Here is a 16,571-nt window from a genome sequence, read left to right as displayed (position 1 = left end):
TTTTTCTTTTTTTTTAGGTTAACAAAAGCTTTAAGGAATTGTCAAACATGTCAATACCCTGGGAAATATGTACCAATGCAAAAAAATTTTTTTTTTTTTTTTCTTTAATTTCTATTTGGTCAGGAGCAGTGGTCCCTTTTTTTTTTAATACTGACATTTGCAAATTTTATTTTTTTGACCTTTAAGGGTCTTCTATGTATTTTGTGGAGCTTTAAAGGGGATTGCACCCTATTTTTCTTTTTCTTTAGGAAACCGGCAATGGAGTGTCACTTACTGGCAATTCAAACCTCTCTGGCAAAGTAAGCCCCATATGTTGAGGGCATGTAACATGTAACTTTCTCCAGTCACAGGAAAAAATACTGACAGGTAAAATGTACTTTAATTACTCAAAATGCTAATACAACATCAATGTACATACAACATCATTTCAGTTTAAAACCATCATCACAGAGAAAGGCAGCGTCATAGCTCCCAAAGTACTAGATGCAGTGCTTGCCACTGATTGGTTGTTTTCTGTCACATGGTTTATGGATGCCATAAGGCTCATTTATGGAAATAGTGATATATTTTATAAATTCTTGTTCATTTAGTGACATTAGTGACTTTGTCTTCATCTTGAATTGCCAGAGTCCCCTACAAAATAGAACAAAAGTATAGAAAGATTACAGTTTTGTTTATAAGTGAGTTAGAATATTATATGACAAGAAATGGCAAAAATGTGTTAGATAGTCATATGGAAATTAAAACATTGGCAATACCTTTTGTGTGGCTAACGGAATAATTTTTTGAGATTCAAGCTTAAAAAATTCTTCAGGCATGGTTTCATAAAAATAACTGAACAAAAATATATTTACTATACACTGTATATACACACAAGCACCGTGGACATCAAAGTATAAAAGTTAATCAAGCCAATGAGAAAGAAGGAAATGTAGATGCACAGACAAAGAGACAGATGTGTGGGGGCAAGAAAAAGTTTCTTTGCAGATGAGTCTAGACAATAAAATAAAATAAGCCTGGTTGGACATAGCAGTTTGTCCTTATACCTGTATTTGATGGATAACAGATAAAAAGATGAACTGCCATACCTGAATGGTCTTATTTTACATCTCAAGCTAAAGCCCAACTCTGGTATTTTTTTGAATAGCCATTTAATACCACCAGTCCTCTTCAGGGTTGAATGACACTAATGGAGGCCAGGTGTCAAGAACCTGCCTCCCAGGTGCAGATCATGCCATGCAGGAGAATGCTCTGTGCCACTTTCAGGACCTATCCACTGTCACATGACTGGACTAAAGACACATTAAAAATAATAAAAAATGATTGTCCAATGGGGTGGGGGTTGGACAGAGTTGTGGCGATAGAAACAGCTGAAGTTTGGCTTTAGTGGCTGATGACTTGCTTGCCCAGAGACAGTTTAAGGCAGAACGGGGTCCTAAGCTAGGTGGCAGTTTAGCCCTCTGACTAACCCTTTAGACTTGACTTTGATAAGGATTACAGCAGGCACAGTGAAGGTGCCCCATTCGCATTGTCTGTAGTGTCATGGCCCCTCCCTATCAGACACTAACAAGTGCATCTTCTCTTCTAAAGTGGTAGACAGGTGTACAGCTGTGACAGGTCAGGCTTGTCTTCTGGTCAATGGTAGAAGCATGAAAGTTGTAACGGGCCCCTCTGCATCTATCCAACAGGTCTCAGGCTCCTGCCTAGGTTGCTTTGTGGATGATCTGGCTCTGTTCTTGCCCCATATACAGTCATGGCCAAAAATGTTGGTGCCCCTGCAATTCTGTCAGATAATGCAACACTTTGCCCAGAAAATTGTTGCAATTACAAATGTTTAGGCATTCTTGTGTTTATTTATTTTGTTTGTATTGGTAGGACACAAAAAAGTAGAGAAACAAAAAGCCAAATCTGACACATTCCACGTAAAACTCCAAGAATGGAATGGACAAAATTATTGGCACAATCAAATTTAATATTTGGTAGTAGGGATGGGCAAATGGTTAGACCCGAGCATAAGTTCGGGCTGTACTTTGGTTGTTTGGATGTTCTGCGAACACCAAATAATATGCGGTGTTCGGGGCAAACTAGAAAGCCGCCAGAACACCGTTAAAGTCTATGGGACATTAACCACTTGCCGACCGGGCCATAGCCAAAAGACGATTACAGCGCGGTCAGCCTATTCTGGGTGGGCGTCCGTGGGACGTCCTCCCAGAATGATGCTCTCGTGCACCCCCTGGGGCAGGCCCCCACAAACATCCGTGACCGCCGGATCTGGAAGACCCAATGCATCACGGATCGTGGTAAGTGGCCACTTGTAGCAGCCATTTACCACGCGATCGCTCCATCAAATGACGGAGTGATAACTTGTAAACGGGCATCATATTGACACCGATTCCTCCCTCCCCTCTCTGTACCGATCTGTACAGTGCGAGGGGAGGGAGAGATCATTTTTAGCAGCGCTGTGGGCTGGATCTGTAGTGCCCACACCACTGCTCTGTGCCCATACTTTGCAATAATGTGCAATACTCTGCAGTACTCTGCAATAATGTGTAATACTCTGCAATAATGTGCAATACTCTGCCAATACTCTGCAATACTGTGCAATACTCTGCCAATACTCTGCAATAAATTTTAACAGAAACAAAGATTTATTTTATTTTTTTTTTTTACCGAATTTCAGTCTTTTTTGATTTATAGCGCAAAAAATAAAAAACCCAGTGGTGATTAAATACCACCACAAGAAAGCTCTACTTGTGTGAAAAAAAGGACAAAAATTTCAGATGGGTACAGTGTTGCATGACTGAGTAATTGTCATTCAAAATGTGAGAGCACCGAAAGCTAAAAATTGGCCTGGTAAGAAGGGGGTTTAAGTGCCCAGTTGTCAAGTGGTTAACATGGAAAATCAAAAGTGCTCATTTTAAAGGCTTATATGCAAGTTATTGTCATAAAAAGTGTTTGGGGACCCGGGTCCTGCCCCAGGGGACATGTATCAATGCAAAGTTTTTTTTTAAAACGGACGTTTTTTTCGGGAGCAGTGATTTTTTTTAATGCTTAAAGTGAAACAATAAAAATGAAATATTCCTTTAAATATCGTGCCTGGGGGGGTGTCTATAGTATGCCTGTAAAGTGGCACATTTTTCCAGTATTTAGAACAGTACCGCAGCAAAATGATATTTCTAAAGGAAAAATTGTAATTTAAAACTGATCGCGGATGTAATGAATTGTTGGGTCTCGGCAATATAGATAAAACTCATTGAAAAAAAGGGCATGGGTTCTCCCCAGTCCATTAGCAGGCCCTTTGGGTCTGGTATGAATATTAAGGGGATCCCTGAACCAAAAAAAAAATTGCTTGGGGTCCCCCAAAATCCATACCAGGTCTGGAATGGAAATTAAGGGGAACCTTGCGCCAAATAAAAAAAATGGTGTAGGGGTTCCCCCAAAATCCATACCAGACACTTATCTGAGCATGCAACCTGGCAGGCCGCAGGAAAAGAGGGGGGGATGTACTAGGCCACATGCCCTCAACATAGGGAGGGTGCTTTGGGGTATGACCATTTTGATGGGGACAAGGTCCTCATTCCCACAACCCTTGCCCGGTCGTTGTGGGGGTATGCGGGCAGGGGGCTTATCAAAATCTGGAAGCCCCCTTTAACAAGGGGAACCCAAGATCCCGTCCTCCCCCATGTGAATTGGTAACAGGGTACATTGTACCCCTACCATTTCACAAAAAAAGTGTCACAAATGGTAAAAAAAAATAAGAGACAGCTTGGGACAAGTCCTTTTTTAAAAAATAAAAAAATCAAAATGGCCTGCGATGTAAATCCACGCCACCCGACGGACCGAAAAAGAAAAATAACTGTCACCCAGAAGCGTCAGTCGGCGGGAGCCTCCCATGGAGGCAGAGCGTTGCGGCTTTTTTTTTTCTTTTCTGTCCATCAGGCAGCGTGAATTTACATTGCGGGACATTTTAATTTTTTTATTTTTTAATACAGGACTTGTAAAGGATGAACGCTAGTTTGACAAAGACCAAGCGCTTCCAGCTCGTACTTGATTCCGAGCATGCGTGTTTGTACTTTGGACTTTTGTCCGATGGACGTGTGTACATACGATTGGAAAATCCGGCAACACACATTTGTTGGCTGAAAATTTGAGAGCATGCTAACATTTGTTGGCAGAAAGTCTGACACAAAATGTCCGATGGAGCATACACACGGTCGGACTTACCGCCAACAAGCTCCCATCCAACATTTCCCATCGGAAAATCCGATTGTGTGTACTCAGCATTACAGTTCGGTCACAGACATTGACTCCATTTTCTGACCATTTGTTCTTTGTTTGTTTGTTTGTGCATTTTCTGTTATCAAGGCTTATTGCTTTAAGTTTTCTATCTTGACGCTTTGATATCTTCCTTGGTCTACCAGTACGCTTCCCTTTAACAACCTTCCCATTTGAGTTGTATTACAGTTTTTCTCCATTGTTTTGGCTCATTTCATGAAACAGAAATGACATTCTCAAAACAACATGGACAAATCTCCAAACCACTTGGCAATTGTTCACAACTAAATTGAATTTCTCATTCATTTCATCATAATTGCAAATGTCTCAGTACATGCCTCAATGTCTCAGTACATCTTTCAAATAATTAAGTACAAGTATCCTACATTTAGCACAATTTTCAAGTGAATAGATCTTGTTGATCTAAACTTATTGTCAATTCTCAGTCTAATGGTTGTTCTCTCCAAAACGCGTCAGCGTCATTTCATTGTTTAAGTCATCACATGCACAACAGTCTGTTCAATTGTCAAAATTATTCAGGAACATAATACCATGAATACCATATATGATTCTCTTGGAACATTTGATATAATGATTACAGCAATTGACAGTCAGGTGCAACTAGAACTTGACTAACAAAGGAGGTGTCAGATGACCAATCAAACAGTATGTTTAGTTACCTGACAGGTGCTGTCCATGATTGTGAATGCTGCCAAACATGTATATATAGAACTTGACCATGCAGGACCAGTACAATTTCTGAACATGGAGGCACCTGGCCAAGTAAATGAACAAGGGAAACTGCTTGCTCGAGGAAGAGGAAGAAGAAGAGGGAGAGGAGTAAGGGTGAGTGGTGGTGGAATAGGGGGAAGAGGCCGAAGAGCACGAAGACACCATGCTGTCCCTGATGAAATTCGGGCCACAATTATAGACCATGTCATCAACCATGGCCTCACAATGGCGGAGGCAGGTCGCCGAGTGCAGCCTAATGTGCCTCACTCTACAGTCTTCTCTATCATCCAAACCTTTCACAGGGAAAACAGGTATGTAGTCAGTCAATGATGGAATTATATAATGTATAGGACAGGACACTGTGGATAGAGCAACAAATATGTTTATTTACTCATTTACATATTCATTTAGTGTGCGTGTGTGATGGGCCTATAATATTACAGTATCTTACCTCAGTGGGATGTTACGTATGATGCTAACAATGACAAGAAAAATATTGTAGAAAATAAACTATGGAATAATATGGAATAGTTTATTTTCTACAATATTGATGATACAGTTTACAGTAGTATTCCAGTCACTGTGCAGTGATGCATTAGAATTGTGGTAAAGTTACTGTAAGTAAAACAATACGATTACATTGGTAACTCATTCTGTACGGAATACATTAGGTATAAATTATGAATGGAGTGTTGTGCTTTGAATTCTATGTCTAGGATTGGACGACAACCTGGCACGGGTGGCCGAGGAAAACTTCTCAATGAACAACAAGAACAAGAGATCTGTAACATGGTGTTTGCAAATAATGCCATCACATTGAGACAGATCCGCACTGCAAGACAAAGCCATATTCCAAAATGTCAACTCTATAAGCATCTCCACAATAGCCCGCATATTGAAGAAGCATCAGATGACAATGAAGCAAATTTACAGGGTACCATTTGAGAGGAACTCTGACAGAGTGAAAGAGCTGCAGTACCAGTATGTACATGTAAGTCAGTCACTGGTTGTCCATCAAGATAACCTTTTTACAATTACCATAAGCAGTGGTTCCCGAAATGTATTGGTTTCAGTACCTACTTTACCTGATTTCTGAATCTAGGTAATCCAGGTATGAAAGTATTTGATTTATGTATCTGATTTATAAACATTTTGTCTAAAAACTGCAGCTTACTGTATGATGCAATTATCATTATAATCCTTATTTTCTTATTTTGAAGAATATAACATATAATACAGTAAGAAAAAGGGTCAAAGAGCTGCAATTACAGTAGTGCCTCCCATGTAAATCTATCTAATACTGTGGGTTTTACTGTAACATTTCAGTAAGTCTACTCATTGATAATTTTTCCCCTCCCCTTTCTGTCAAATACCCCCCTGTAGTACCTCTGCATAGGGTACATGTACTCCAGATTTGGAACCACTGGAATACTGGCCAGTAATATATTGAACTTGTGTAGAACATAGAACATTCCTATGTAACTGTCTGTAACTGTAGTGTATGACTCTTCTGTATGACTGATTTGATGTTTTCTTTTTTTACTCTATTGTTGAGAATAATGGCATTGCAAGGAAACGAGACCTCTCACATACTCGTATATGTGGATGAGGCTGGCTTCTACCTGGCCAAGGGCCGGAGACGTGGCCGTAATTTTATTGGCCAACGGGCCACAGTGGATGTCCCAGGCCAGCGAGGGGGCAATATAACTATGTGTGCTGCTATTTCTGAGAATGGTATGGCCACTCACATCCACAGTCTTGGCCAATAGAATACTCAGAAGCTCCTCATCTTCTTGGAGCGCCTTCATTTGGATTTGATCCCTGAAAATAAGAGAGGTCTCATAGGGCCTTACCTACCACAATATATAATTGTATGGGACTATGTGAATTTCCACAGTTACCTGCTTATCAGGGCCTGGTTCACTGCTCATCCAAGGATGGATATGGTGTTCCTACCACCTTACTCTCCTTTCCTCAAATCGTATTGAGGAGTTTTTCTCCCCTTGGAGGTGGAGAGTGTATGAGCATCGGGCTCAAGATCAGAGGTCCCTGCTCCATGCAATGGACGCTGCTTGTGAGGATATTACAGGAGATCAGTGTAGGGGATGGTTGCGACGTGCACACCGTTTCTTCCCTCGTTGCATCGCAAGGGAGGATGTACGCTGCAATGTTGATGAGAATCTGTGGCCAGACAGACAGCAGCGTGTGGATGGGCAGGAAGGTGAGGACGGTGGCCAGTGAAGTGATGTTCCAGTAGTTGTGAAACTCCAGCTTTATTTACAGCATTGTAGGCTAAATGTAATTTTCCTTTTTTTATGTTTGTGTGTTTATATTTCCGTATGTTATGCTGTATACATTTTCTTTTTACTCTGATGTGTGGAAGTTACTTTGTGTGTGAATGATAATGGTTACAATACTGTAAAGTTACTTTTCCTTGGCAGTATGAGTGCAATGTGTGATGTCAAACCTTGGAGGCTACTCTTACCCTAAAATCTTTTCTTTTTTTTCAGTTTTATACACAATTGTATTCAGTTAGCTAGACAAAAACTGTACAGTAACCATTGTCAATGAAGGACTGGGCTACAGTTTTTCTCCATTGTTTTGGCTAATTTCTTGAAACAGAAATGACATTCTCAAAACAACATGGACAAATCTCCAAACCACTTGGCAATTGTTCACAACTGAATTGAATTTCTCATTCATTTCATCAAAATTGCAAATGTCTCAGTACATGTCTCAATGTCTCAGTACATCTTTCAAATGATTAAGTACAAGTAGCCTACATTTAGCACAATTTCCAAGTGAATAGATCTTGTTGATCTAAACTGATTGTCAATTCTCAGTCTAATGGTTGTTCTCTCCAAAACGTGTCAGCGTCATTTCATTGTTTAAGTCATCACATGCACAATAGTCTGTTCAATTGTCAAAATGATTCAGGAACATAATACCATGAATACCATATATGAATCTCTTGGAACATTTGATAAAATTATTACAGCAATTGACAGGTGCAACTAGAACTTGACTAACGAAGGATGAGTTGTAGTTAGTCTCAGATGACTAATCAAACAGTATGTTTAGTTACCTGACAGGTGCTGTCCATGATTGTGAATGCTGACAAACATGTATATATAGAGCTTGACCATGCAGGACCAGTACAATTTCTGAACATGGAGGCACCTGGCCAAGTAGATGAACAAGGGCAACTGCCTGCTCGAGGAAGAGGAAGAAGAAGAGGAGGAGGAGTAAGGGTGCGTGGTGGTGGAATAGGGGGAAGAGGCCGAGGAGCACGAAGATACCATGCTGTCCCTGATGAAATTCGGGCCACAATTATAGACCATGTCATCAACCATGGCCTCACAATGGCGGAGGCAGGTCGCCGAGTGCAGCCTAATGTGCCTCGCTCTACAGTCTTCTCTATCATCCAAACCTTTCGCAGGGAAAACAGGTATGTAGTCAGTCAATGATGGAATTATATAATGTATAGGACAGGACACTGTGCATAGAGCAACAAATATGTTTTTTTACTCATTTATGTATTAATTTAGTGTGTGTGTGTGATAGGCCTACAGTATTACAGTATCTTACCTAGTGGGATGTTACATATTACACTAACAATGACAAGAAAAATATTGTAGAACATAAACTATGGAATAGTATGGAATAGTTTATTTTCTACAATATTGAGTATACAGTTTACAGTAGTATTCCAGTCACTGTGCAGTGATGCATTAGAATTGTGGTAAAGTTACTGTAAGTAAAACAACAATACGATTACATTGGTAACTCATTCTATATGGAATACATAAGGTATAAATTACAAATGAAGTGTTGTCCTTTGAATTCTATGTCTAGGATTGGATGACAACCTGGCACGGGTGGCCGAGGAAAACTCCTCAATGAACAACAAGAACAAGAGATCTGTAACATGGTGTTTGCAAATAATGCCATCACATTGAGACAGATCCGCACTGCAATCCTACAAGACAAAGCCATATTCCAAAATGTCAACTCTATAAGCATCTCCACAATAGCCCGCATATTGAAGAAGCATCAGATGACAATGAAGCAAATTTACAGGGTACCATTTGAGAGGAACTCTGACAGAGTGAAAGAGCTGCGGTACCAGCATGTACATGTAAGTCAGTCACTGGTTGTCCATCAAGATAACCTTTTTACAATTACCGTAAGCAGTGGTTCCCAAAATGTATTGGTTTCAGTACCCACTTTACCTGATTTCTGAATCCAGGTAATCCAGGTATGAAAGTATTTGATTTACGTATCTGATTTATAAACATTTTGTCTAAAAACTGCAGCTTACTGTATGATGCAATTATCATTATAATCCTTATTTTGAAGAATATAACATACAATACAGTAAGAAAAAGGGTCAAAGAGCTGCAATTACAGTAGTGCCTCCCATGTAAATCTATCTAATACTGTGGGTTTTACTGTGACATTTCAGTAATTCTACTCGTTGATAATTTTTCCCCTCCCCTTTCTGTCAAATACCCCCTGTAGTACCTCTTCTTAGGGTACATGTACTCCAGGTTTGGAACCACTGGAATACTGGCCAGTAGTATATTGAACTTGTGTAGAACATAGAACGTTCCTATTAGGGTTGTCCCGATACCACTTTTTTAGGACCGAGTACAAGTACCGATACTTTTTTTCAAGTACTCGCCAATACTGATACTTTTTTCTTATGGTCACGTGACAGTGTTTTTTTTTTTTCGGGGGGGGAGGGGTGAACGGTGTATGTGTGTGTTTTTTTTTATTATTTACAATTTTTATTTTTTACAATAATTTTTTTTAATTCTTTATTGCAATATGTGTTTTTGTTTTTGTTTTTTTTTTAATCAGCCCTGTTGGGGGGCTTTGGTGAGATATCATGGGTCTTACGTAACAGACCTCTGATATCTCCCCCTTGAGACAGAGAAAGAGACCGAGGATAGAGATTCCCCAGTCCCTTTCTCTGCAGCCTCAGCTGCACTGAGAATGAATGGAGAGAAGACAGCGGCTCCTCTCCATTCATAAACTGACACATTGTAATCACAGGAGATTACAATGTTTCAGTTATGTGAATGGACAGAGTCAGCTGACTCTGTCCATTCACAAAGGAAGGAGGAGGGGGACGGCGTAATGGAGGGGGACAGTGGAGGGGGACAGAAGGAGAGGGGAATGGAGGGGACAGCGGAGAGGCACAGCAGAACGGAGAGGGCAGCGGAGGGGGACGGAGAAGGAGAGGGGAACGGCGGAACGGAGGGGGACAGCGGAGAGGCACAGCAGAATGGAGGGGACAGAGAAGGAGCGGGGGATAGCAGAACGGAGGGGACAGCGGAGGGGGACAGAGGAACGGAGGGGGCATGGAGGAGGATGCAGTGACAGTCAGCAGTGACCGATCACCGTTGTATGTCACTAAAGCCACTGAAAGCCGCTGGGGGAGAATCTTGTAACTCCCCCACGCGCCGATCACAGCTGACTTCCAGGTATCGTCGGAAGCATCGGGAGCATTTGCCCGAGTACAAATACTTGTACTAGTATCGGTATCGGGACAACCCTAATTCCTATGTAACTGTCTGTAACTGTAGTATACGACTCTTCTGTATGACTGATTTGATGTTTTCTTTTTTTACTCTATTGTAGAGAATAATGGCATTGGAAGGAAACGAGACCTCTCACATACTCGTATATGTGGATGAGGCTGGCTTCAACCTGGCCAAGGGCCGAAGACGTGGCCGTAATTTTATTGGCCACCGGGCCACGGTGGATGTCCCAGGCCAGCGAGGGGGCAATATAACTATGTGTGCTGCCATTTCTGAGAATGGTGTGGCCACTCACATCTCCAGTCTTGGCCCATACAATACACAGAAGCTCCTCATCTTCTTGGACCGCCTTCATTTGGATTTGATCCCTGAAAATAAGAGAGGTCTCATAGGGCCTCACCTACCACAATATATAATTGTATGGGACAATGTGAATTTCCACCGTGGCCCGCTTATCAGGGCCTGGTTCACTGCTCATCCAAGGATGGATATGGTGTTCCTACCACCTTACTCTCCTTTCCTCAATCCTATTGAGGAGTTTTTCTCTGCTTGGAGGTGGAGAGTGTATGAGCATCGGGCTCAAGATCAGAGGTCCCTGCTCCATGCAATGGATGCTGCCTGTGAGGATATTACAGGAGATCAGTGTAGGGGATGGTTGCGACATGCACACCGTTTCTTCCCTCGCTGCTTCACAAGGGAGGATATACGCTGCAATGTTGATGAGAATCTGTGGCCAGACACACAGCAGCGTGTGGATGGGCAGGAGGGTGAGGATGGTGGCCAGTGAAGAGATGTTACAGTAGTTGTGAAACTCCAGCTTTATTTACAGCATTGTGGGCTAAATGTAATTTTCCTTGTTTTTTGTTTGTGTGTTTATATTTCCGTATATTATAAAAAAAATTGAGTACTGTCCGTGATACTTTTTTTATTTGCACTAACATACAATTTTTCAGGACAAGCTTTCGGGGTATGTCCCCTTCTTCAAGATCCAAGCAGTACTCCGGCTACAATCAAATCACGTATATTATAATACATTTTCTTTTTACTCTAATGTATGGACTTAACTTTGTGTGTAAATGATAATGTTTACAATACTGTAAAGTGATTTTTCCTTGGCAGTATGAGTGCAATCTGTGATGTCAAACCTTGGAGGCTACTCTTACCCTAAAATCTTTTCTTTTTTTTCAGTTTTATACACAATTGTATTTAGTTAGCTAGACAAAAACTGTACAGTAACCATTGTCAATGAAGGACTGGGCTAAGACTGAAATGTGGACATGAGGGATATTTCAATGGTCCTCTGCTTTAGAGACAAAACATCTAAACATTTTGACTTGCAGTGCTTACACAATGCCAAAGGGACAAAGCATTTTGGGGGCACTGACTATTTGAATTAGAAAGAAATTTATTTTTGACACATGAGTGAATTGTTTTGGGAAAGATATGAGCTTTTGAAGGTGAACCATGGTGTTGTGCTGAACCATCCAGGTTATTTTGGCAAAAGCACCAAGAGAGCTGAGAACGTCTGGTCTGTTTCAAGAAATGAGCCAAAGCAATTGAGAAGAATCTTTGCCATTTTGGGGGCAGTGACTCTTTATATGGGAAAGGAATATGGTTTTGAAACATGAGTGAACAGTTTTGGAAGAGATATGAACTTTTGCACGTGAGTTATAGTGTTGTGCTGAACTGTTATGCCCCGTACACACGGTCGGACTTTGTTCAGACATTCCGACAACAAAATCCTAGGATTTTTTCCGACGGATGTTAGCTCAAACTTGTCTTGCATACACACCTTCACACAAAGTTGTCGGAAAATCCGATCGTTCTAAACGCGGTGACGTAAAACACGTACGTCGGGACTATAAACGGGGCAGTAGCCAATAGCTTTCATCTCTTTATTTATTCTGAGCATGTGTGGCACTTTATCCGTCGGATTTGTGTACACACGATCGGAATTTCCGACAACGGATTTTGTTGTCGGAAAATTTTATATCCTGCTCTCAAACTTTGTGTGTCGGAAAATCCGATGGAAAATGTGTGATGGAGCCTACACACGGTCGGAATTTCCGACAACAAGGTCCTATCACACATTTTCCGTCGAAAAATCCGACCGTGTGTACAGGGCATAAGACTGTTTTGCCAAATGAACTTAGAGTTTTGAGAATGTCATTTCTGTTTCAAGAAATGAGCCAAAACAATGGAGAAAAACTGTAATGCCCCGTACACACGGTCGGATTTTCTGATGGAAAATGTCTGATCGGAACGTGTTGTCGGAAATTCCGACCATGTGTGGGCTCCATCGGACATTTTCCATCGGATTTTCTGACACACAAAGTTGGAGAGCAGGAGATAAAATTTTCCGACAACAAAATCCATTGTCGGAAATTCCGATCGTGTGTACACAAATCCGACGGACAAAGTGCCACACATGCTCAGAATAAATAAAGAGATAAAAGCTATTGGCCACTCCCCATTTATAGTCCCGACGTACGTGTTTTACGTCACCGTGTTTAGAACGATCGGATTTTCCGACAACTTTGTGTGACCGTGTGCATGCAAGACAAGTTTGAGCCGACATCCGTTGGAAAAAATCCTAGGATTTTGTTGTCGGAATGTCCGAACAAAGTCCGACCGTGTGTACGGGGCATAAGACTGAAAGGTGGACATGAGGGATATTTCAATGGTCCTCTGCCTTAGAGACAAATCATCTAAACATTTTGACTTGCAGTGCTTACACAATGCCAAAGGGACGAAGCATTTTGGGGGCACTGACTATTTGAATGAGAAAGAAATTTATTTTTGACACATGAGTGAACTGTTTTGGGAAAGATATGAGCTTTTGAAGGTGAACCATGGTGTTGTGTTGAACCATCCAGGTTATTTTGGCAAAAGCGCCAAGAGAGTTGAGAACGTCTGATCTGTTTCAAGAAATGAGCCAAAGCAATTGAGAAGAATCTTTGCCATTTTGGTAGCACTGACTCTTTATATGGGAAAGGAATATGGTTTTGAAGCATGAGTGAACAGTTTTGGGAGAGATGTGAGCTTTTGCACGTGAGTTATAGTGTTGTGCTGAAATCTAAGACTGTTTTGCCAAATGAACTTAGAGTTTTGAGAATGTCATTTCTGTTTCAAGAAATGAGCCAAAACAATGGAGAAAAACTGTAACGAAAACCATTATTAACACCTAAACAGAAAAAAAACAAGGTTACCGTGGGCTAAAGAAAAGGATCATGGACTGTGAATGACTGGATGAAAGTTATATTCAGCGATGAATTACCAATCTGTATTGGGCAGGGTGATGATGCTGGAACTTTTGTTTGGTGCCAACCTTGTTTTTTTTTTTTTTGTTTAGGTGTTAATGATGGTTTTTGTTAGTACAAATAAAATGGGAAGGTTGTTAAAGGGAAGCATACTGGTAGACCAAGGAAGACATCAAAGCGTCAAGATTGAAAACAGAAAATGCACAACAAAAAAACGAGGAACAAATGTTCAGAAACCGGAGTCAATGTCTGTGACCGGACTGTAAGACATCACCTAACGGAAATGGGATTTACATACAGAAAAGCCAAATAAAAACCATAATTAACACCTAAACAGAAAAAACAAGGTTACAGTGGGCTAGAAAAGCAATCATGGACTGTGGATGACTGGATGAAAGTGATATTAATTTCAGAATGTAATCTGATGCAGATGTTTGTTTTAGAACTGCAAAGTACATAGTGATTCCATCATATTTTCCTCAGAATTGAGTGATTTCATATGTTTTGCCATGCTTGGTCTGCAAAAACAGTTGCAATTGACTGCAGTTTTCTTTCTTTTTTATATGGTTTCTTAAAGCCAGAAGGTTGGAGTGTTAAATGAAAATAGTTTTGAGACATGTCTGTGATTAGTTTTTTTTTCTACACAATTAAACAATTGAATGAACATTTTCCAAGACTGGGGATTCCATACTTTTTGCCAGGGGTTGTATAAATCCTGAATAATAATAATAATAATAATAATAATAATAATAATAATAATAATAATAATAATAATATTAATAATAATAATAAATCGGTTTTGAAAAATGTTACCCATCTAATTTAAAATACACAAGTTTGACATCCTTACCAGTGTTGCAGGGGTGGTTGTATTCTGTCACTGCATGTTCATCTGGAAGGTAAGAACATTTAAAATGCCATAAAATGCCATCAAAGACATACACATGATATATAAGACAGATACTCCAATCAGTAATGAGGGTGTGATATATAGAAGGGGTGATTTCATACCATACCATTATTCCATAACCCTCCAGTCAAAAACAAACTCTAATGCCCCGTACACACGATCGGACATTCCGACAATAAAACCGTGGAATTTTGTTTGACGGTTGTTGGCTCCAACTTGTCTTGCATACACACGGTCACACAAATGTTGGCTAACAATTACGAACGTGGGAGCGTACAAGACATACGGCGAGCCAATAAAAAGGAAGTTCAATAGCCAGTGCGCCACCCTTTGGGCTCCTTCTGCTTGATTCCAAGTAGGGATGAGCTTCGTGTTCGAGTCGAACCCATGTTCGACTCAAACATCGTCTGTTCGCCCGTTCGCTGAATTGCGAACGATATGGGCCGTTCGCGCCAAATTTGTGTGGCGCGTCACGGCCCATAATTCACTGCGGCATTGCTGATTGGCCAAGCATGCACTATGACCCACATGCTTGGCCAATCACAGCGCTGTCTGAACAGAGAGCTGTAATTGCCCAAAGCCAAGGAGGCTTTGGCCAATTATGGCTCAGGGGATTTAGCACACGCCCCACACTATATAAGGCCGCCTGCACGGCGGCCCTGTGTAGTGTGTGTTCCGGCATTCATAGATAGAGAGAGAGAGAGACAGACAGTGTCATTTGATTTGAGTTAGATAGATTAGGCAGAACAGTCATTCAGTTAGCTGCACTTACAGTGTATTGTATTGTGTATATATGCATCCCAGGTGTTGCACATATATATATATATATATATATATATATATATATATATATACACTGTATTCAGTTTAGCTAGATCCGTTCCTGTTATCTTCTTACTGACAGGCAGGCTTGTCTTGTTAGAGTATTTACAGCTACCTGAAGAAAATTGCTGGTGTTCTTTTGATCCTATTAGTACCACAGTCAGGCAGCTAGACTATTTACAGTTAGTGCAGCGCGTCCTGCTCACAGTGTTCAGCTAAAACTACAAGTTAGTGGGGTGCGTCCTGCTCACAGTGTTCAGCTAAACCTACAAGTTAGTGGGGTGCGTCCTGCTCACAGTGTTCAGCTAAACCTACAAGTTAGTGTGGTGCGTCTACCTCACAGTGTTCAGCTAAACCTACAAGTTAGTGCAGTGCGTCCTGCTCACAGTGTTCAGCTAAAACTACAAGTTAGTGCAGTGCGTCCACCTCACAGTGTTCAGCTAGATCCGTTCCTGTTATCTTCTTACTGACAGGCAGGATTGTCTTGTTACAGTATTTACAACTACCTGAAGAAAATTGCTGGTGTTCTTTTGATCCTATTAGTACCACAGTCAGGCAGCTAGACTATTTACAGTTAGTGCAGTGCGTCCTGCTCACGGTGTTCAGCTAAAACTACAAGTTAGTGTGGTGCGTCCTGCTCACAGTGTTCAGCTAAAACTACAAGTTAGTGGGGTACGTCCACCTCACAGTGTTCAGCTAAACCTAGAAGTTAGTGCGGTGCGTCCTGCTCACAGTGTTCAGCTAAAGCTACAAGTTAGTGTGGTGCATCCACCTCACAGTGTTCAGCTAAAACTACAAGTTAGTGCGGTGCGTCTACCTCACAGTGTTCAGCTAAACCTACAAGTTAGTGCGGTGCATCCTGCTCACAGTGTACAGCTAAAACTACAAGTTAGTGCTGTGCGTCTTGCTCACAGTGTTCAGCTAAAACTACAAGTTAGTGTGGTGCGTCCACCTCACAGTGTTCAGCTAAAACTACAAGTTAGTGCGGTGCGTCCTGCTCACAGTGTTCAGCTAAAACTACAAGTT

At 41.1% G+C, this 16,571-nt stretch overlaps 1 protein-coding gene across 1 annotated transcript in view; it reads right to left on the bottom strand.

Annotated features, from left to right (window-relative positions):
• Positions 1–360: 360 nt before the first annotated feature.
• LOC141105648 (alpha-2-macroglobulin-like) overlaps positions 361–16,571 on the bottom strand; it is a 235,574-nt gene continuing 219,363 nt past the window's right edge. Inside the window, exons 35-36 of the mRNA XM_073595624.1 lie at positions 14,664–14,705; positions 361–633 (exon numbers count right to left, since the gene is read on the bottom strand). Coding sequence (XP_073451725.1) covers positions 611–633; positions 14,664–14,705 — 65 coding nt within the window. The 3' untranslated portion in view covers positions 361–610. The remainder of the gene's footprint in view (positions 634–14,663; positions 14,706–16,571) is intronic.

Source organism: Aquarana catesbeiana, linkage group LG08, assembly GCF_042186555.1.
Source record: "Aquarana catesbeiana isolate 2022-GZ linkage group LG08, ASM4218655v1, whole genome shotgun sequence".
In the NCBI taxonomy this organism is placed as follows: Eukaryota; Metazoa; Chordata; class Amphibia; order Anura; family Ranidae; genus Aquarana; species Aquarana catesbeiana.
This window is presented reverse-complemented; position numbering and strand designations above follow the sequence as displayed.